Source organism: Eleutherodactylus coqui, chromosome 5, assembly GCF_035609145.1.
Source record: "Eleutherodactylus coqui strain aEleCoq1 chromosome 5, aEleCoq1.hap1, whole genome shotgun sequence".
Classification (NCBI taxonomy): Eukaryota; Metazoa; Chordata; class Amphibia; order Anura; family Eleutherodactylidae; genus Eleutherodactylus; species Eleutherodactylus coqui.
This window is the reverse complement of record NC_089841.1, coordinates 256,951,484-256,974,838: the sequence shown is the minus strand read 5'-3', so window position 1 is coordinate 256,974,838 and position 23,355 is coordinate 256,951,484. Positions and strand designations below refer to the sequence as shown.

Genomic DNA, 23,355 nt, shown 5'->3' with positions numbered 1-23,355 from the left:
AAAAAAGCTACACCATACATGCTATGTGCAACAAGACAAGCTTTTCTTTAAGACAGTTTTCATAAATGAGGTCCTGTTTAGAAAACCCATTTTCACACACACCATTCGGGAATTCTGGGTCCCTCTGCTCTTGATCCTAGTCTTTTGGCCAGAGTAGGGAGTGGTAAAATATCACGCGTCTCAGAAGAACCTGCATTACACTGATGTCCCACAGATTTGCATGGGTACTATGTAATGTTTCACTTGTACAGGAAAATGGTGCACTATGGCCGCCATCACAGATCGGTGATTTGCATAACTATTTGTAAGCCAAAACTTGGAAGATATGCAAGTCTTTACATTAAAACGAAAAAAGGCATGGTACCGTGTTGGCCAGTGGAGCGATGTGTGATTGTTCTTAGTGAAAGAAACCAAGTAACCTTGTAGATATACCTTTTATTGACTAACAAAATATACATGATGTTACAGCAAGAGTTCCGAGAATTAGCCCCGCCCCCGTCCCGCCTCTCCCCATTGCAAATAGTGCAGAGGGGCAGAGAGGGGGCGGGAGCTCAGAGCACTGCTCCTGGTTCTTCCAGGCTCCCCCTTCCCCCCCGCATAGAGAGACGTCGTATATCGGCTGGGCGTGAAAACCGAGCCGATATACGGTCGTCTGAATCCAGCCTTACTGTTAGGTTTCTCCCCACATGACTGACAGCTGAGTTTCCAGCTTTGCTCTGCTTGTTGCCAAGGAACATATCTAACTATTCTCTAAGTGGAGATTTCTAGCAGAGGTTAGAAATCTCCAACATCTATAGATATGACCTTCTGTTCAGTCACTAAGGTTTGACCAATTCCAGTATTCTTTTAGGCTTTCAGTGCCGATGACTGAGAACCTAAGCGGCTTAGCAGAATTTTTTCACGTTTCCTAATAGATATACATTTGTATGGAATATTTAATTCTCTCAAGCGATTTATAAAAATGACAGCTCTTTCAAATTTCATAAAAAAAAAAAAATAAACTGCATCCAAACTATTGTAAGAATACATTTCCCAGTTGGAAGTTGGTTACATTGTTTCTTCTCTCAATAAGATAGATAACTTTTAATTTAGTTGCTCCATTTTCATAGTAACTACAGTGCTTTAACATACAGGTGTATATCTGCTAATTTTTGGAACCTGAGCTTGTTTTTGCGTTGGTTGCACTTCATGTTGCAGCAACACATCAGAGAAAGGAGAAAACAAAGTGGCAATATCCAATATTGTCTGTGCTGCCTATAACTAACGGAAGGGTAGCACCCCTTATAGACTAAATGCATTAAGGTATTAAATGTTCTACTGATTTAGTTTTCAGTATCTGGATTAAGCCTTGTTGAATGTAAAGCTAATCTATTTCTTTGAATACTTAGCCCCGTCCTAGTGTGTGCTCCAAGCAATATTGCTGTAGATCAACTGACTGAGAAAATACACCAAACGGGACTCAAAGTTGTTCGTCTCTGTGCAAAGAGCCGTGAAGCTATTGATTCTCCAGTCTCTTTCTTGGCCTTGCACAATCAGATTCGCAACATGGAAAGGTATGATGTTTGCACTACCCCATTCTCCAACATATACTATAAATGGGATATAGTGTTGTGGTTCTCTGTTTTTTCTTTTTTCGGTGTTCTTGAGTATCACATTTGAAAAACCTAGACAATCGTTGTAAAAACTGGTCAAGCTGCTACTGGGAGTCTCCAGAAACGTCTAGGGAAGAATGTCACTATAATCTGTTTTCATAGTTGTGGGCCAAATAACCGCATCCAGTGTTGATAGCTGTTAAAAGCCTATGTACCCACTAGTTTGTATAGTATGTCATACATAATGAAACTTTTAATGTTGTGTTCTCAAGTGTTATAGCCTTTGTAAATTCTCCTACAGTTCACATAACACTAACCCCTGTAGTCTTGTCTTGGAGAGTAAATGTCAAATTAAGGCCGCCTGCAGACAGCCAGGTCGAATCCCGCTGCAAGAATTCTCACAGCGAGATGCGGTCCCGTGCCCCTGCAGAGGCCTGTGGCTTAGCCACTCCTTACGTCTTCATTCTCTGCTATGCGCCGACTGCCGGCCAGCCGGCGCATGGAGGAGCCGGCCCATCACCACCGACATTTCTGTGCGGCCTCTCTGAGACCCACACAGAAATAGAACATGCCACGATTTATTTTCCGCGTGTGATTTCACACTGACAAATCGCGGCCGTCTGCCTAGGATTGCGTTTTCTAATGCAAACCTATGGCAGCGGCCACAGGCAGAAATTCTGCGGGAAATCCCACTGTGGAATTTCCACCCGTGTGCAGGGGACCCAAGGCAAACAACCTGGATCCTCTGACTAGTCACACAGGTTACATCTACAGTTGTGTCTGTGGACTCCACTGCATTTATTTTCTTCTCCCTAGACCTGTGTTCCTCCATAATGACTCCTGTTACATATGGAGTGAGGCGTGCAATATAGTTGTTTTTCATTTCTTTTTACGTTAAAATGTAGATCCCCAGTAGAATGTGCTCCATGCTTGGCAATTCCATCAGGTGTGCATCTTGTGCTTATTGTACGAGATGGGAATATGTTGCGCATTTGAATGCCCAGATCCTGGATCTAGGTGGGCAGCTTACAACATAGAGATGCATTGGCACCATGAAAAGGAGTTTGCTGCTCAGTGAACAGGCACTCGCTGTGATAGATGTAGGAGTGAATGGTAGTTCGGGAGAGCAGGGGGAGCAGGCAGCCAGTTGGGGGACAGGAGGGGGGATAGAGGGAAGAGATCCAGGAAGGCTAGTCATGAACTGGCACACCCTAGCAAGTTTGCAAAGTTGGCAGATAAAATGGGCACGACCTGGTCTCTGACCATCAGGGGGATGTCTGCTTCAGTAAGAAGGGGAATAGGAGCATAGGGCAAACTAGACATGTCCTACTGGTGGGAGACTCCATTATTAGGGGGGGGCAGACAGGGCAATCTGCCTCAAAGTCTGGGATCCTCGCCTTCCTGGTGCTCGAGTTTGACACATCGCGGATCGGGTTGACAGATTACTGGGAGGGACTGGTGAGGATCCAGCAGTCATGGTACACATTGGCACCAATGACAAAGTTAGAGGTCAATAGAGGACCCTGAAAAGCAGTTTTGGGGATCTAGGATTTAAGCTCAGGACAAAGACCGCAAGGTAATTTTCTTAAAAATACTACCTGTACCACGAGCCACAGTATAAATGCAGTGGGAGATTAGGGAGGCAAACAAGTGGCTCCAGAGTTGGTGCAGGAAGGAGAGGCTTGGGTACCTGGAGAACTGGTCTGACTTTGCTTTACCATAGGGTACCAGGCTTTACCATAGGCATGGGTTGCATCTCAATGGTAAGGGTGCAGCTGTGCTAGGGGTAAAGATGGCTAGAAGGTTGGAGTGTTTAAACGAAGGACCTGGGGATAGGTGACTGCCGATACGCTTTTTGACGGCCCGTATCGGTGGTCTAGGTATGAAGAGAGAGCGCGGGGTGGTCTCACTTTATACATTCCGGGTGCCGGTGGTTATTACAGCCGCCCCCCCTTCAGCAACAGCTCAGCTTAGCCGTGGGGCTCATTGGACCTGTTAACATTTTAAATGCCGCTCTCAATTCTGAAAGCTGCATTTAAATCCCCCTAACGAGATCGCAGGGAGGCGTGCGGGTGTCATGGCAGCTGGGGGCCTTCTGAAAGGCCCCAGGGCTATCATGGCAGAATGTCTATCAAGCCATATGGGGTGGCTTGATGGACTGCTTGCCCGATAACAGTATGATGTAATGCTATGGCATTAAATCATAATGCAGGAGCAATCAAAGTATCGCAAGAAGTTGTGTCCTGTGTGGACTTAAAACAAATGTAAAAAAACAAAAAAAGTGATGTTAATAGGAAAACCCATTAGCCATATTTGTAATAAAATCTAAATAATAAAAGAAAAATACATATTTGGTATCGTTGCGTCTGTAAAAGTCCGATCTATCAAAGCAATGCATAATTTACCCTGCACGATGAAAGTCGTCAGAAAAAAATAAAGAACGAATGCCAGAAATGCGCTGCTTTGGTCACCCTGCCTTCAAGGAAAAAATGCAATAAAAAACGAGCCCTCGCATAACGGTCGACGAAAAAAATAAGTATCGTTGCGTTTGGAAGATGGCAGAAAATAATTTATGAAAAAAATTAATCGCCGCCTCCAGAGTTAAAGATTCAGCTGCCCTGATGGATTGGGTCCATCAGGGCAGCTGAAAGTACTCACCTCCGTCCTCAGCGATGTCCCGCGGCGTTCAGGCCTCCCAGCCCCGACGCTGCCTTCTGCACATGCACACAAGACGTCATACGTCGAGCATGTGCACAGAAGGGCGCACGGCCCAGGAAATGTTAAAATTTCTCTGGCTCCCGGCTAACGTGTAGCCCAGAGCGCAGAGAGATCACCGGGAGCCGCTGTATGCAGTTCCTGGGCACATGATTGCTATCCAATGGATAACAGCGATCATGGGAAATAAATTTAAGGGCTTTTTCAGCGGACCTTACCACAGCTTCTGTGCATGCTCCCGCCGCCAAAATGGTGGACGCATGTGCAAAAGTCGCAGATTGCCAGGATAATTTAAAAACGCGGTGCTCCCAAACGTAGCCAAGTGGGAGAAACAATATGCAGCCGCTGTCTGTGTGCAGGACTGCTATTGTACTCTGCTGTCACCTAGTGGGTTTTTGCTGAAACAACAATCTACACAATATTCTGCTGCAGAGTTCTGATCTTGAAACTTGAAATTGGAGAGTGTGTTGCTGCTAGCGCGACAAATTCCCAATGATGCACACCCCGCACTCTGCTAGGTACGGGAGCTCAGTGATGAAGTAGCCGTGGAAGTCTTGAGAGAACTCCTCTGTTGTACAAAATAACTCTGGCTAAGTGACGTCTCTACTTCTAAATACGTTTCTCTATAACTCAATTACACCCTCCGCCTATATAGTTCCCCCTACAAAACAAACAAAACTCACCAATGGAGTACAGCAACTTGTGAAACCTGGCGCCTTGGAAGAAACGCAACCTCATGTGTCCAGCTCACCTCAGGGGTCCTGTGAATACCTCGAATCATTACTCAGGGAAGTCTATAACTCTAATTCCTTCTCCACCCTCTTCTGCGTGGAACGTGCACACTGTATTTTAACCAGAGCCCCACCTTCAGGAGCGCCTCCACCCACATTTATAGTCAAACTCTTAAATTACAGGGACAGAGATAAAGTGCTGGAACTGCACCGAAGGATGGACTCCCCAAAAGTACAGGGACAGCATGTGGGAATCTTCCCCCAACTACCCCCTGGAAGTACAGAAACGTCGCCAGACGTTCATGGAGGCAAATCTTATCTGTTAAGCGCTAAACAACAGGAATATGCAATAATGTATCCGGCTAAGCTTAAGGTCAAAGACAACCGGGCTCACTACTTTTATAAAATAACTTTTGGTACTCCTTGATGCCATTAACCTTGCATTTACTCTTAAGAGGAAGGAGAATCCTTAATGTTGGAAGAATACTTGACTTTGTACTACTTTAATGCAGAGACTGGTTTATGCTTATATATATGTCAGAGGCCTTAGGCCTAGTGCCCACGGCCGTGACGGGCTCCGCAGCGGAGTCCATCACAGCGCCCTACCCCCAGAGACCCCATACTCTCCTCCGGATCCGCTGCCTAATGTTCCAAATTCCGTTCCGGCGCGCCGGCGCAGTACAGCACGTGGCGTGCCTGCGGGCTGGGAAGCGGTTTCACGCTATTTACCCCTGTGCTACAGCGGAAGATAGCATGATGGACGGCTTCCATTGACTGCAATGGAAGCCGCCCGCCCACGGCAAGTAGAACATTCCGCGATGGAATTCCGCACTGTAAGCATTGCACTATTAGGTTCAATAGAACCTAATAGCTGCGGGGCAACGCCGCGAATTTCCGCCACATGATATGCGACAGAAATCTGCCCGTGGGAATTAGGCCTTAATTCCAAGATAAAATGAATTCTTCTCCCCACATTATTTTTCTGCAGGAAACACATTTGCTGGGCTAAAGTAATGGCATTCAAATGTGCTCAGCCTATCAGTCCACATACTCTAACTATGCTGCAGGCATGACAATACTAGTGGCTAAATCAGTCCCGTTCATTCAAACAGCTGCATAATTTACCTTAATGGTTGCTTCCTTATATTGCAGGGCTTCTTTAACGGACAGCTTCTGACCATAGTCAACGTTTATTTGCCACCTCCAGCAGATTTTTAGGTTCTGCATGATATAGCTAAGGTGGTATTCCTAGAGGCAGCCCCACTGATACTAATGGGGGATTTCAACCACCTAATAGACCCGATACGTGACCGTCTTCTGCAGACTACTCAGGTGGGATGCCAGTTGCCTTTGTGGGCTTCTGCTTATTTGCTGGAGGTGATGTGGTGCTTGATGCATCCACACGATCTTGCATACTTCTGTCATTCAGTGACTCATGGTTCCTTTTGTGGAATTGACCTGTGCTTCGGGTCCCTGGAATGTCTTCCTTTGGTGTGTGGCGTCTCTTATCTACCCCGAGGTTATTCGGACGACTCGCCACTACAGCTGGTCCTCAATTTTGGGGGGAGGGACACTTGTCCCCTGTGGAGACTTAATCCCCTTTGGCTTGACCAACAGGAGGTCTGCACATAAGTGTACATTAAACTGACCAGGAGGCGGAGATTTACTGGGGAGTTAACGCTGTCTCGACATCAGAGTCCACGGTCTGGGAAGCCTTTAAAGCCTTCAGTAGAGGGTCTTTTGCTGGGCCAAGAGGACTTGGAGCATTGTCTCTCCGAGGCGGAAACCTGTTATATTATTGGCTCCCACTGAGGCAAATCACTCTGCACTTAACTGTCTGAGGAGAGAATATAAGTTACTACTGCTTGATTATATCAAGAAAAGACTCTCAGCATAGAGTTTTTAATCAGGGGGATAAAAATGGTTGACTTTTAGCCTACCTCGCCAGCGAGAACAATGTTATTCCCCCAATTGTAGGAATCCAGGATACATCCAGGGCCATGGTCACTGACCCTGAGCTCATTGATAATGTATTTGTTGCCTTTTATACAAATCTGTATACCTTCCAGCTCGTTTGACCTGATGAAGCCTTGAAGTCCTACCTTGACACTAGTACTTTTCCAATATTACCCCAGACTAGTGTGACAATGCTGGATGGTGACTTGGAGCAGGAGGAGATTGTAGAGGCTATTCAGTCTTTCCCAAACAGGAAATCCCCGGGTCCCGACGGGCTCCCCATGAAATGGCACAAAAAAACTGCGGCATTTGTGTTGTTCAACAGTATCTTTTGGGACGGGGTTCTGCCGCCAACTATGCGTGAAGCTTGGATAGTCTTGATTCCCAAACCTGGGAAAGACCCAGTAAGCTGTGATTCATACCGGCCTATCTCCCTACTCAATAAAGATATTAAGATCCTGGCTAAGGTTCTGGCAATGCGTATTAATAGGGCCCTTAGTCACATCATACACGCTGATTAGTCAGGATTTATGCCAGCCATAGTTCTGACAACTATGAATGTCAGAAGACTTTTTACTAACCATGCGCTGTCGCATTCCAACCGAGGGAAGTGTACCATGGTCGTCTATCTTGGAGTATTTCCCTTGTCTTGACTCATCTGGAGGAGTTGGCACAGATGGCTAATATCTTGAAGCCACTCTCCTGTTTCTATAGACAGCTGACACACAGCCTTGCTTCACTGAGACACAGGGCTCTTGAAAAATTGAGCTTGGATATACCGGACCTGTACTCAGATGAACGGAGAGGCCTTCTGGCAGGCTCTGGGCCTCCCTTAAGTACTAAAGACAGGCTAATACAAATCAAGTTCCTTTATAGTCTCTTATACTCCCAGCTGTCTAAACGCTATGGCCTTCTCTCCTAGTTCAGACATGCTGGTGCTTAATGGATACAGGCACAACTGGGAGTGTCATGTTTTACAAGCTTATTGGAGGGATGTTCTTGAGTTCATGGAGACGCCACGTATCCTACATCCTAAGGTCTGTCTCTTTGTCCTTGCGGAAGGCGTTCTGGTCAATGAGGCAGCACGCACCCCATACAAATAGCTTTTTTTCTATGCTAAAAAGGTAATATTACTTAATTGAAAACATCCCAAAAAAACTCACTAGGGCTGCCTGGCTGCGTGAGTTAAACAGTGTTGCCCCTCTATATAAATTGACATATATGGCTAGGGAATGCCCTGCCAAGTTCACCATGATATTGGGTCGGTGGGTTGACTGCCCCAATACTGCGCTGGGCGTATCTGACTAACTCCTCTTTTTCTGGGAAAACTGAAGGTCTTTTCTCTATTGGTTGTTGTGACTCGCATGGACAATATGTATACACAATATTGGTACTGAAGCTATGGGTTTAGTTTATAGTTCTTTTTGTTACGATTCCCCAGGTTTGGAGTCTTGGTCTTCTTTGTTATAATGGCCAAAGTTGTTTAAAAGAAAAAAAAAAGGGGGGGGGATATTATAAACTCTGAAGAAAATTGTAATGTTTTACGTTTGTGAAGTATTCTTGATAACTCTCCCTTGTTCTGTATTGTGATGTATGACCTGCCCAATAAACATTCCTTTAAAAAAGAAAGCCGAGGGTGGTGGTAATTGTATCATATTCTAATTGGGCCACCATTGATAGTGGGGTGTCACAGGGTTCAGTATTAGGCCCCATTCTGTTCAATATATTTATCAATGTCCTGATATATGGACTACACAGTAAAATATCAATATTTGCAGATGATACAAAATTATACACGTTAATACAACAGAAGACAATGTACGGCTGCAAAAGGACCTAGACAAGCTGGGGGCCCAGGTAGAAAAATGGCAAATGAAGTTTAATATCAATAAATGTAAACAGATGTCACCAATACACACTAAATGTGGTACTGCTAGAGAAAAGTGATGTGGAAAAAGACCTGGGGGTACTAGTGAACTGTAGATTTAACTGGAGCAAGCTGCTGCCAAAGTAAAATCTTGGGGTGCATTAAGAGGTATACTAGCATTATTCTTCCACTATATAAGGCACTTGTCAGGCCTCACAGGGAATACTGTGTACAGATCTGGACACCAGTGCCGAAGAGGTATAGGAAAGACCGAAGCTCTGAACATATCCCTCCTGGCAAAGGAGGTCCTCCTCCCTGAAGTATCTAGTTATACACACATCTGCTGAAATGTCCCAATTAAATTACACGCCAATACTGGAGAAAACAATCTGAGAGCCGAATGACTATGCCAAGAAAAAAGCGTTTTCTTTTCCTGGTTTGGATAATTCAACGTTCTTAAAATGGATGTGGTTCCTCTATCTCTTCCAGACGCTCCCTATTAGAGTCCCAGCGCAGTACCTTAGATGAGTTCAGACAGTCTTTGCAGATTTGTTTGAAGGGGAATAGGAAGTAGGCTGAGCTACTGCACTCTATCTCGACATAGGTTATGTGGAGGGGTGGGGGCACCAGACCCTAAGCTTTACTATGCAGCAGTCATACTCGCTAGACTGTTCAAATGGCATTTCTATTCAGGATCCAAGCAATGGGTGGAGATGGAGAGCCGTGATTGAACTTAATATCTAGACCCTACCCTGGCTGTCCCCTAGGGCTAGCACCCCCCCACCCCCCGCCCTCGACACCACACTCCCCACTTGCAATGAACTGCCTAGATGTATGGTATGGTCCCCCCCCCCCCCTTCAACTCCCAGACAATGCATAGACAAATTTATATGCTGGAAGGCTGCTGACAATGTAAAGATGAGAGGTAGCCCCAAATGGGGTCCTGCCTTTACTACCCACACTCCAGCCTAGATACCCAGACAAAATACACATGGTTCGAATATAGGCAGCTATCAGCCTTTCTTAACTCCCAAAAAGAACTCTTTTAGCTGGGGAAAGCCCCCACAGCGATACAATACCAGTGTCTATGGGAATTCCTCCCTCCTCATGGCCTCTCAAGAATATATAGTATACTGCTGGGTAGCTCCACCTCAGACTTTCACTCTTTTGTCCTCAGTTGGGAGAGAGAAGTTGCCACTCCGATACCAGGCTCTTATTGAGACAGGACATATCTGCTCTCACACAAACTGCCAGTGGCGTGCGCGGCCCAGGAGAAAAACTACAAAATTCTTTCCAGAGGGTGCAGGTGTCCGATCCTACTCCATCGAATATACCCATCAATTTCGGACCAGTGTTGGCGATGCAATTCTGCGGTGGGAACCATGCTATACATTTGGTGGAAATGCCCGGACCTGAAGCCCTTCTAGGAAGATGTGTTCTCCGTGTATGAGAGGGTGACACATGGAATGGTCACGCGAACACCACAGCTGGCACTGCTCTCCATTATCCCTAGGAGCTTGTCAACAATAATAATTTTTTTTTTTTTTTTTAAAGCCGCCTGCGTTATTTTCTCACAGCAGCAAGGGCCGTGATCCCCAGGCTCTGCAGGAGCACTCAACCCCCCCCCCCCCTCCCCTTTCCTTCCTGGATGCAGCAGGCCATCCAGAAGGTGGGGATTCTCTGGGAAAGTAGATGACCTGGTCCCTCTTTCTAGAGTCAGCAGAGTTCCAGGAATTGTTGGAATAGGCGAGCAAATCCTGGGGGCAAGCAAGCATCCGGTCTCTCGGGTGTTTACCTCTTCCCCCTCATTCCCTTATTCCTCTTTCCCTTTACCTTACCTCCCTTTCTCTCCTCTAACCTCTTACTTTCTATTTCTACGTTTCTCTTCTATAGCTTTACTTGTACACAGACTATTGCTGAAAATATTAGTAAGTGCCATACTCATTTGATATAAGACAATGGACAGTGAGATTGCTTTGATACTGACACTGTTAATGGCAGGGGGCTTCTCAGATGTCTCCATCTGGGGCTTCAACCCAGAGAATCTCACAATTAAGGGATTATCCCTTAACACCCATTTAAAAGGGACGAGTGTTGGGCAAATGATGCCTGACACTTGTCCCTGCATACACTCGCTCCCATCCCGTGCTCACAGAGCAGCCAACCGGGGCGGGGAAGCTGCAGGAAATATCACTCCGACCTCTCCCCCGCCCCTCTCCATTGGCTTAACATAGCGGCCGTTCAGTACTGAAGGGCTGCTATTTACACTCAGCGATCAGGTCATCGCCCAGCGGCATATGCAGCATTAACAATGGACGATGAGCTGAACGATGATCGTGTGATGACAAATGCTGAATAGTGATCTCTACAAAATGGGAAGTGCCAGTGTATTATGGTTCTCAATGGCAAGAGTGAAAGCTGCAATATTTCAGGATTGTTTAATGAAGATTGTGACAAACAAAAACTAACCAAAAAATAAAACTAGTCCTATTAGACGCATTACATTTTTTTGGTTCTTTTTTGAGGTACATGCATCTTGATTGTGTATTATTAGTAGCAGTAGTAGTGGTAATATTAGTAATATTACTTTTTATATATAAATTTTTTTTAAATATATTTCACGTTTTTTGGGGAGAATTTTTATTTTTTTAAGGGGGTAAGGGGGGCATAACCACCTACAGCTGTAAACCTGCAAGATGAAGAACAGTTTTAATGGTTTTTACTTTTACTGACACATCATTGCCATTTATGTTTTAAATGGGATTCTCAAAGCACAATCGCTAATCCCTAAAAGACGAAATAATGGGAAGGATTTAAAAAGACCAAGATGGATGACCACAGAACTTGCACACATGTTAAACTGGAATAAAAATGTTTATCAAATGGAAAGGGGGGGGGGGGATATCTAAAGAAGAATATAATGCGGTCTGCAGAAGCTGTAGGGCAAGTGTCAGAAGAGCTAAAGCTAATAATGAATTGAGGCTTGCTTTAGAGGCCAAGAGCAATAAAAAATGATTTTGGTGGGTATGTCAAAAGCAAAAGAAAAGTCAAAGATGCTATTGGATACTTACAAGGATGAAAATGGTGAATTGGTTAAGAATGATGTTGAGAAGGTCGAACTTTTAAATTCTTATATTGTATCTGTTTTCTCTCAGAAAGTAGATTGAACATCAACTGATCTTCCTTGTGCTGTTGGGGCAATAAAAGAATGCAGGCTATCTATAAGCAGAGAGATGGTGAGGGAACACTTAGCTAACTTAAATGAATTCAAGTCTCAAGGTCCAGATGAATTACATCCTAGGATACTAAAGGAAGCAGCGGAGGTAATTGCTGAACCACTCGCCATAATCTTTGAAAATGCCTGGAGAACAGGAGAAGTCCCAGAAGATTGGAAAAGGGCAAATGTTGTCCCTATCTTCAAAAAAGGGAAGAAGGTGGATCCAGTAAACTACAGGCCTGTGAGCCTGACTTCTATACCGGGAAAGATCTTTGAACAAATTATTAAACAGCATGTATGCAAGTACTTGGATGAAAATGGAGTAATTAACCAGAGCGAGCATGGGTTTGTAACAAACAAGTCATGCCAGACTAATCTAATTTCCTTCTATGATAGTATCACCTACTGGGTTGAACAGGGAAATGCGGTGGATATAGTATATCTTGACTTTAGTAAAGCATTTGACAAAGTATCTCATACCATACAAATATGGGATTGACAAGGCAACTGTTAGGTGGATTCACAACTGGCTGAGTGATGTGATAACTGGCTGAGTGAGCAACAAAGTGATGGAGCAGCCAAAAAGGCAAACACAATTCTGGCATGTATTAAGAGAAGCATAGATCTAGATCACGTGAGGCTGAGAGGAGACTTAATAGCTATCTACAAAAATCTGAAGGGCTGTCACAGTGCAGAGGGTTCAGTCCTATTCTCATCTGCACAAGGAAATACTAATAGCAATGGGATGAAACTGAAAGGGAGGGGACACAAATCAGATATTAGAAAAAAACCTTCTGTCAGTGAGGGTGATCAATGAGTGGAACAGGTTACCACGGAAGGTGGTGAGTTCTCCTTCAATGGAAGTGTTCAAACAAAGGCTGGACAAATATCTGTCTCGGATGATTTAGTGAATCCTGCACTGAGCAGGGGGGTTGACAAGATGACCTTAAAGGTCCTTCCAACGCTACTATTCTATGATTCTTATGTTTATTTTTAACCCTTTCCAATCCACTGTCTGACCTCCTGAAGACATTATGATTTAAGGCTGTATGGCTCCGATATTGAAAGACGTCCGTCGGGGTTCTTACTGTATATTGCCAGCCTCTCTGCTGTTGGAGCCTATCCAATATATCAACTCATGCAGTACTGGCTTTAGCCAGCATATAGCGCCGTTGTATAACAGCAGAAAAAGAGTAAGCCCCCTAGGAAAACCAGGATACAAATTGGATTGGAAAGAGTTAAAGGAGATGTCCCGCGCCGAAACGGGTTTTTTTTTTTTTCAACCCCCCCCCCCCCGTTCGGCGCGAGACAACCCCGATGCAGGGAGGTAAAGAAAGCTCACCGGAGCGCTTACCTGAATCCCCGCGCTCCGGTGACTTCTCTACTCACCGCTGAAGATGGCCTCTTCCTCCGTGGACCGCAGCTCTTCTGTGCGGTCCATTGCCGATTCCAGCCTCCTGATTGGCTGGAATCGGCACGTGACGGGGCGGAGCTACACGGAGCTACACGGAGCCCCATAGAGAAGAGGAGAAGACCCGGACTGCGCAAGCGCGGCTAATTTGGCCATCGGAGGGCGAAAATTAGTCGGCACCATGGAGACGAGGACGCCAGCAACGGAACAGGTAAGTATAAAACTTTTTATAACTTCTGCATGGCTCATAATTAATGCACAATGTACATTACAAAGTGCATTATTATGGCCATGCAGAAGTGTACAGACCCACTTGCTGCCTCGGGACAACCCCTTTAAGTATTAGCTCGGTGTGCAGAATGTTTGACACACTTGCTTTTAATGCTAAGCATTGGAACATGGGTTCAGAGCTGCAGTGCATATTTCGCTTCTTGCATTGGATCATTACTTGCTCTAGACTAACCTTTGTTACTTTTTTTTTTTTATTTTATTCTTTGTAGCATGCCCGAACTCCAGAAATTGCAGCAGTTGAAAGATGAGACCGGAGAGCTGTCTTCCGCTGATGAGAAACGATACAGAGCTCTTAAAAGAACAGCAGAAAGAGAATTACTTATGGTACAATCAGCAGTTGTATTCGAATGATTAAACCCTTGACGTTTGCACTCAGTTATAAGCTTGCATGAACTTAGTTGCTGTGAGTGGACACTCCTATACTATAAACTGGAGCTCTGCTGAGAGCATTAACCCCTTCCCGCTGCAGGGCGTAAGTTTACGTCCTGGCAGCTTGGTACTTCCCGCAACAGGACGTAAACTTACGTCCTGGAGATAGCGCGGGATCTTATGTGATCCCGCAGCGGGAGCCGGCTGTCAGTCACAGCCGGCGTCCTGCTGCAACAGCGGGGGGGCATCGGAGATGCGCCCCCCGCTGTTAACCCCTTCCCTGCCGCGATCTAAGTTCCATCACTCCAAGCTTGACTGTAAAAGCAATATGTGGTCCATATAATAAAGAGGAACTTACTACAGTGGGGGGTTAAGGGACTGCCATAAATGCCCCTAGTCTCCAGGACCGCTAAAGAAGCTGTCACCAGACAATATCAAAGTTCCTGATTCATATGGTGTGAAATAGAGCTTGATTTTTAATACAAAATACATAGAATGGTGCAAATTTAAAGAGTGCATTACCCTGTATTCATCAGTAGTAGCGAAGGAGGGGTTTAGCGTACTTGCCTTTACTATGTTGCGCAAGTTTGCCATGGGTCAGGAAACACGCAGTCGCTAAAGGAAATGTACGTTCCAATGCCCTAGAATGGATCGCCAACCTACGCCTGCGGTATTGTGTGCCCTCCAGCGCGAACAGAAAAATGCGTTAACTAGGCATGCAGTCCAGTGAGCGGGAAGTTGGGAAATTACTATGTTGTCTTGACAAGAAACAGAATCATGTAAATGGCATGTAAATGCTAAAAGTGACTATGCTGAATGATGTACACATGGTAGAATTCATCAACACACCACAAAATACAGGGAGCACTTAACCCCTTAAGGACCAAGCATGGTAAATATGTGGTGCTTGTCTCTGGGCTTTAATGCCAGCCGATGGCAAAAGTACGGCGTGGGATTAAAGCCTCTGCTCCTGCAGTCTAGCAGGAGCAGTGTCTGTCCTCTGCTGTCAGACACTGATGAGGGCCCAGAGGAGAAGGGTGAAGCTGTTTTTAAACACTACTGCCTTTTCCTTTCCAGGCTATATGGTGCTCAATAAGCACCATGTGCTAAAGTGTGAGTGGAAGTATTACTTCCACTATGTGACCTGGCAGTAACCTGACCCCTGGGTGCCCCCTATTAGAGCAGAGCTGCAGAGTCCTACCAGACCTTAATCAGCTCTGCCAGTGATTGTCCCTATAGGGGGGCTCATATGGATTTTGCTCCTACGGATGCTCTAGCTACAGTGGAAAAGTACAAAATGAAAAAAAAAATACAATGTGATTGACCCCCAGACATCTTATGACGTCATGGTGGACATATATGGTAAAAAAAAAGTTACAAAAATAAGTGAAAAAAAATAATTAACAGAATAAAGTAAAAATATATACATTAAGTATAAATATAATGTATATAATATAGACCTTAAGTATAAATTGCGCTGACGCCAACCAAGACCATTGCAATATGTGCCCCGTAATCCTAAACTATCAAAATGTCCTAAAGAAAATGAGGAACTCATCCCCATACATTTTTAACGTAAATATACTCATTTTAAAATTATAAATGAAGAAAAAAAATATATAGATATATTAGAAAAATATATATTAAAAAAAATTATATATATTAAAAAAATTATAAATAGATTATAATTTATTTTTTTTATTTTTTTTTAATATATATATTTTTCTAATATATAATTTTTTTCTTATCGATTTACCCTCAGTAAAACTAAAAATCAGAAAAGGCAGTGAAAAGAAAATATATATTTTTTTTAAAAATCGCCCTTTAGGTCACGGGGAAAAAAACACAACAAAAATAATTTTGGCAGCTTGAAAAAAAAATTGCGCAGTCAAACCACCACATGGGTAAAATACCTAAAGTTTCTGGTCCCTTAGGGAGTTTTGTCGTGTTTTGTAGCTGTCATACCAGCCCCAAGCACTATTTTATTATTCTTTGTGGCTGGCAATTGTGATTTGTCTTATCCGGACACCAGTGCCCTTGGGCACAATTTGTAGTTGTGAGTGGTGAGGTGTGGAATAATACATGGAGTCAGATATTTTGCTTCATTTGTTGTAAAATCGGTATTATTGAATAAGGCAGTGAGATGAGGTAGTTTTCTTCAAAACTTTCAGTGTGTGTGTATATATTACGAAAGCCCTCACTGACTAACTCACCACTAATTCTCCAACTTCCCAATGTCGTAGAAGCATGAAATATGGCACAAGTGTAGATTGTGTCCAAAATAGCAAAAGTTAATGGGTCCCAACTCGATTATTCAATTCTAAGCGCTAAAGAATTAGCATCCAAATTTTACGTACGGAATCGAATTCTCTCATTTCCCAATGTCTTTTTATATAAAGGAAACGTCGCATGGTTACCTCCCCGTGGTGTTTCTTGGGTAACGCAAAGAACCATGCAAAATGGTGAACATAATTTTTTCCTCGGTATCTCTAAAGTAACGACGACTTCATAAGCTTTTCCGTGTGAACACCAGATAAACACCAGTACCAAATTAACTTGGGCGAAGCCGGGTATATAAGCTAGTGATACATAAATTGCAAAACTGCAGACACCTGTGTCTAACTCAGGCCAAATGCGCACGGGCGGAAATTCTGCGCCCTTGCCCGCTGCCATAGGATTGCATTAGATGCAATCCTGTGCAGACAGCCGCGATTTGACCGCGTGAAATCTCGCACGGTAAATCGCGGCATGTCCTATTTCTGTGCGAGCCTCGCAGAGGCCCTCACAGAAACGTCACTGGTGACGCGCTGGCTCCACTCTGCGCATGTGCCAATTGGCCGGCAGCAAGCACATAGAGCCGTGAGCGGGTGAACTGCACATCACAGCCTATGTGGGTGCTAGGCTACCTGCGTCTTCTGAGTTTTTTCTATATTGTGCAGCTGGTTAATAAACATCCTAACTGGTTGCTAGGTTTCCTGCATCCCTTGTGTAAACGGGCTCAGATTAAACCCTAGGGCCGGTTATTATATTACTGTCCCCTTAACTAAACAGTGCTATGTAGTGCCTTTTTTTCAGGCCACTACAGGGTCAAAACATAGTAACACATAGAATATATTAAAAGTAATTTTCTTGGGGCGATATCAGGATTGCCTATGTGAAACCATCCTTACAATTACATATCCCACATATGAAGGAACCCTCTCAGTAGTCCTCCTTCTGACTTAAGGCCTCATCCCTGCCACTAAGATCAAGAAATGCCCCCCAAAAAAGAGTTGGGTGGGTTTGCAGCAAGCATGGGAGGAGGAGGGATATCTGGTTTTATGGGCCCATCCCAACCAGGCCTCTGTAATTACCCCTGTTTGCAGACATACCACATAGTGTGGGGCCTGGAATTCAGTAGTTCTCTGAAATCTAATGGGTGTTCCCTCCATTTATAGGACTAGCCATGTCTCCTCTGAGCAGATTAAGGCCACAATGGATAGGTTTCTGAACACAGATAAACAGGGGTATCTTGTTGGTGCGAAAGTCTTCATTCAAGTGTGTGCTGTGCAAAAACATTGTTTTCAAAATGACACAATTGCCCAAAAATTGAAAATCGTAATTTTTTTCCTTCTGCTTTGGTTAGATTCATTCAAAAACAATGGGGTCAAAATACTTCACGCCTAGATGAATTTGTTAAGGGGTCTATTTTTCAAAATGGGGTCATTTGTGGGAGTTCTGTCACTTTGGCTGCTCAAGGGGTCTACAAGTGTGCAGTGGGGCCTGTTCTGAAAATCACTGACTGGTTCTTTTGGTTTGGGCCCCGTTGTGCATACAGACATAAATTCAGAGCCACAATGGGTATATTTCTGAAAGACCGGATAAACAGGGGTTTCTATTTTGGGGTGCAAGTCCTTATTTTCATGTGCACTACAGAGAAAAACTTTCTTAAAATTTCATGTTTTGGCAAATATAGAATTTTAATTTTTTTCTCCCCTAAATTGTATTAACTCCTGGTGAAAACTAAGGTCAAAATACTCATGACACCTCGGTGAATACATTACAGGGTTGTTTTTTTTTAATGGGGTCATTTGTGGGGGTAACTATCATTCTGACAACTGAGCCTTTGCAGGCTTGGCTTGGCTTTTTTCTAATTAATGTTAAATTTGTACGTCTCCTAAATGGTTAAAAAAAACTAAACAGACGAACACATTGTACCACTGAGAGACCGGTGTTGTACCATTGGATTGGCGCATTGCCAATGTGGCTCCAAAATACAAAAGGGGGTCCAAAAGAGAGCCTTGTAACTACAGGCCAGTAAGTCTCACTTCAATAATTGGAAAAATATTTGAGGAGTTTGAGAGACGCCATCGAAGAATGCCTCAAGAAGAACAGTTATAACCCCTCAGCAGCATGGGTTCATGAGGGGTCGACCATGTCGGACCAATTTGATCAGCTTCTACAATGAAGTAAGCTCTAGGCTGGACCTGGGAGAGTCTATTGATGTCGTATATTTGGATTTCTCTAAAGCATTTGACACTGTGCCACATAATAGGCTGATATATAAAATGAGACAGCTCAGTCTGGGTGAAAACGTGTGTATCTGGGTAAAGAATTGGCTCAGAGATAGAGAGCAGAGGGTGGTAATAAATGGTTCATACTCTGATTGGGCCACCGTTGCTAGGGGGTGCCAGAGGGTTAAGTACTAGGCCCCATTCTGTTTAATATATTTATCAACAACCTGATAGAGGGGCTGCAGAGTAAAATATCAGTATTTGCAGATGATATGAAATTATGCAAGGTGATTAATACAACGGAGGACAATGTACGGCTACAAAAGAACTTAGATAAACTGGGGGCTTGGGTAGAAAAATGGCAAAAAGTGCAATGTTGATAAATGTAAGGTTTTGCACATGGGCAGGAGAAACGGATGTCACCAATATACTCTAAATTGGGTACTGCTAGGGAAAAGTGAGATGGTAAAAGACCTGGGGGTACTAGTGGGCTGTAGATTTAACTGGAGCAATCTATGCCAGTCAGCTGCTGCAAAAGCAAATAGTCTTGGGGTGCATTGAGAGGCACAGGGGTGAGGGGCGAGAACATTATCCTCCCACTATATAAGGCACTTGTCAGGCCCCACATGGAATACTGCGTACAGTTCTGGTCACCGGTGCTCAGGAAAGATGTTGCAGTGCTTGAAGGGGTGCAAAGAAGGGCAACTAAATTAATAAACTGAATGAGAGGACTGGAATACCCAGAGATGCTAACAAAATTGGGATTATTTACCCTGGAAAAAACTGCTAAGGGGGCGATCAAATAACTCTGTATAAATACATTAGGGGACAATACAAGGATCTCTCCCATGATCTGCTTATATCCAGGACTGCGACGGTAACAAGAGGGCATCCGCTACGCCTAGAAGTAAGCAAGTTTAATCACCAACACAGAAATGAGTTCTTTACTGTAAGAGCAGTGAGACTGTAACTCTGACTGAGGATGTGGTGATGGCAAAATCGATATAGGAGTTTGAGAAGACTACATGTCTTTCTAGAACGCTATTTTACAGGACATAGACATTAGGTGAACAGCGGGGTTGTTGATCTCAAATGTTGCTTCAGGGATTACTGTGGCTGCCATTATGGAGTCAGGAAGGAATTTTTTTTCCTCCAAATGAGCGAAATGGCTGGACAGGCTAAGCTGGATGGACATTGTTTTCATTCAGCCTAACATAATGTTCTATATCTTAGCAATAATTTGGACAGTATGTTAGAACATATTTGACATATTGCAGCTGAAAATGTGAAAAAATAACTGCTTCTATCTGTCTATTTTTACCGCCCAAGGCCCCCTGCACACGGGCGGAAATTCCGCGGCGGGCTTTTCCGCAGAATTTCTGCCCATGTCTGCTGCCATAGGATTGCATTATGTAATGCAATCCTATGCACACAGCCGCGATTTGTCCGCGTAAAAACACGTACGGAAATCAAATCGCAGCATGTTCTATTTCTGTGCGGGTCTCGCAGACTCTGCAGCCGGCACATAGCGGAGCAGAGCTGACGACTGAAGCGGCTGAGCCACAGGTCGCTGCAGGGGCACGTGTCCGCATCCCGCTGCAAGAATTCTCACAGCGGGATCCGACCCAGCCGTCTGCAGGCAGCCTAAATGAAGTGCAATATGTGCTGAAAAATGTCAGAATCACTTGGATATGCAAAATCTTTATGGCTTTATTCTGTTAGTCAGAAACTTTTATCCTTAGGGAGAGCACCTAGACAGTGAGTGAGGAGACCTAAAAGGCCATTTACGCTCCTCTAGGTAATATGCAAATAAGGGAGATGAAAACTGTATTGTTTCATCTCCCTTACTTGCATTTTTCTATGTTAAAGTGACACGTCAAATTTCCATAATTTGGCCAAGTCATTAAGGTGCAAACAGGCTTGGTCACTAAGGCGTTAAGTAGCAGGAAGTGTACACTAGACCACAAATAATATGACTGTTTTATTCCTAATTGCAGAATGCTGATGTGATTTGTTGCACGTGTGTCGGAGCAGGAGATCCTAGACTTGCTAAAATGCAATTCCGTTCAATTTTGATTGATGAAAGTACTCAAGCCACTGAGCCTGAATGTATGGTGCCCGTTGTCCTGGGAGCAAAGCAGGTGAGTGACTTCAGCAGATGTTATAGGATACACTACTTGCACTTGGTGAAACTACTGTATCTTTTGTGTTTTGGGATTAGTTCTAGTGTTTTCTGTATCGTACTATCATAGGAATGTATGGATTTGAGTGCAGCATACATCGAGAAGTGTAATACAACTTTGTATGATAACTGTATAGAACTTGTTTTTGTTTTAAGCTAATACTTGTAGGAGATCACTGTCAGCTTGGTCCAGTCGTGATGTGTAAAAAAGCTGCAAAAGCTGGGCTGTCTCAGTCTCTGTTTGAGAGACTTGTCGTTCTTGGAATCAGACCAATTCGCCTTCAGGTACAATACAGGATGCATCCTGCCCTTAGTGCTTTCCCATCAAACATCTTCTATGAAGGTTCCCTACAGAATGGAGTCACTGCAGGTAATGCAACTGCGAAGTGAAGTCATTTTATGCTACTCAGTTGGAAATAACAGTAATATCACACACACTTTTTCTATCTATCTAGCCGATCGTGTGAAGAAAGGATTTGACTTTCAGTGGCCACAACCAGACAAGCCAATGTTTTTTTACGTTACCCAGGGGCAAGAAGAGATTGCTAGTTCTGGGACCTCTTACCTGAACAGGTAAATGAAGACTTGTTTGGTCGTCTGTGCTTTTAATTTGGGTCTGCAGCCCACATTCAGTGGCGGTATTGATTACGTGCAACTTGTGGTCTCTTTCAGGACAGAAGCTGCTAATGTTGAGAAAATTACTACCAAGCTTTTGAAGGCCGGTGCGAAGCCAGATCAGATTGGTATAATTACTCCATATGAAGGGCAGAGGTCCTACTTGGTTCAGTACATGCAGTTCAGTGGCTCTTTGCACACTAAACTCTACCAGGTACAATAGCCCCAATGTACAGTATTATATCAGATTTTTCATAATGCATTCTCATCTATTTTAGGCAGCACTTGGTTGTTGACTGTTTGTTTTTTAATTTTTAGGAGGTGGAAATTGCTAGTGTAGATGCTTTTCAAGGAAGAGAAAAAGATTTTATTATCCTTTCTTGTGTCCGTGCAAATGAACACCAGGGAATTGGTTTCCTGAACGATCCCCGTCGTTTGAATGTGGCATTAACTAGAGCAAGGTAAATCTCCGGTGATCTAGTAATATAGAAAAACCCATCTTGGTAACCCATGAAGGTAGTGAGACGCTCTTGTACATCTTGTCTTCTCCTAAAATTGTTTAAATGCTAGTTAACTGCAAAAACACAGTTATCTAAGCTATGTAAGGTTTAGTCTTTGGGGTCTCGGATGTTCCTCTGGAACTGTCAAACCTAGATTGTGTAGATTTACCCCTGTTTAATCAGGAATTAGTGCTAAAATTGTAACCTCTAATTTCTTTACTTGCTGTGTAATATGTCCTATCTTTCTAGGTATGGTGTAATAATTGTCGGCAACCCAAAGGCCCTTTCAAAGCAGCCGCTATGGAACCACCTTCTAAATTACTACAAGGAACAAAAAGTCCTTGTTGAAGGACCACTGAACAATCTTAGGGAGAGTCTCATGCAGTTCAGCAAACCTCGAAAACTTGTAAACACCATTAATCCTGTAAGTATCTGCCCTCGTGGAACCTTAATACACTTGTCTAAGTTGCATAAGGACAGGACCTGCGTTTCTTATATCTGAGAAGGATTGCCTACATTAGAGTTAATGCACTTCTAGATATGTTTTTGTGTTTTTTTTTCTTGTGCTTTGTATTTGCACCCACCCCCACCTGACCACGCCTTTTGACTATTATAGTAACAGTTTTGACTTTATTCCAGGGGGCACGGTTTATGACCACAGCTATGTATGATGCCCGTGAAGCAATAATCCCTGGATCTGTGTATGACCGGAGTAGTCAAGGTAAACGAATAGGTCTCCAGAATTTTTTTAGTATTTTAGGCATGTTGACTATAGATCATAAACCTGTCTAGAGAATATTTCCTAATACTTTTAACTTCAGACTTCGTATACTGAGTTATAATTCTTCCAGCAAGCAAGACTATCTTTGAGATACGACACTGAAACCACCTTACCAGAATGACTATTTCTTAAAGACCAGTCAAAATAATAATTTAAAAAAAAAACTCGTTACCAGTCTATTCAGTAAGAGCTTCAACAGACTAACTTTTTTTGCGCGCGTGAAATACGCGCCCGTAAAATGTGATGAAGTGAACCCATTGATCGCATGAGAAAAGATAGGTCCTACGTAGAAGTCTATGGCAGGTTAAGAAAAGGGGGAGGTTGGGGAGGGTGTGACCCTGACAGGGAAGAGACAGCTGGCCCTTATTCGGTATTAAATAGCCATCCAACTCCATGAAAAGGGAGTAGATTGTGTGGGCTTCTGAACTGGCCTTGTAAGCGCAAGAATTCCATTACTATGCACTGACACACGTGTATTGCAATCTCCAAACATGTTCTTGCGCAAATGCACTCCATTGTGCCGAGTGTATTTGCACATACACTCCTCTGTCAAAACCCTACGGCTGGGTTCACACAGGGCGGATTTGCCGCGGAAATTCCGTGCGGAATTTCGCCGCGGCAAATCCGCATGCGGC

General features: G+C 43.9%; 1 protein-coding gene across 2 annotated transcripts in view; it reads left to right on the top strand.

Annotated features, from left to right (window-relative positions):
- Positions 1-23,355, top strand: part of UPF1 (UPF1 RNA helicase and ATPase) — a 112,848-nt gene that overhangs the window by 73,879 nt on the left and 15,614 nt on the right. For both annotated transcript variants that reach the window (XM_066604564.1, XM_066604563.1), the window contains exons 12-20: positions 1,389-1,553; positions 13,990-14,104; positions 20,640-20,783; positions 20,981-21,194; positions 21,280-21,397; positions 21,497-21,653; positions 21,758-21,900; positions 22,189-22,363; positions 22,579-22,660. In XM_066604564.1, the coding sequence (XP_066460661.1) occupies positions 1,389-1,553; positions 13,990-14,104; positions 20,640-20,783; positions 20,981-21,194; positions 21,280-21,397; positions 21,497-21,653; positions 21,758-21,900; positions 22,189-22,363; positions 22,579-22,660 (1,313 nt within the window). The remainder of the gene's footprint in view (positions 1-1,388; positions 1,554-13,989; positions 14,105-20,639; positions 20,784-20,980; positions 21,195-21,279; positions 21,398-21,496; positions 21,654-21,757; positions 21,901-22,188; positions 22,364-22,578; positions 22,661-23,355) is intronic.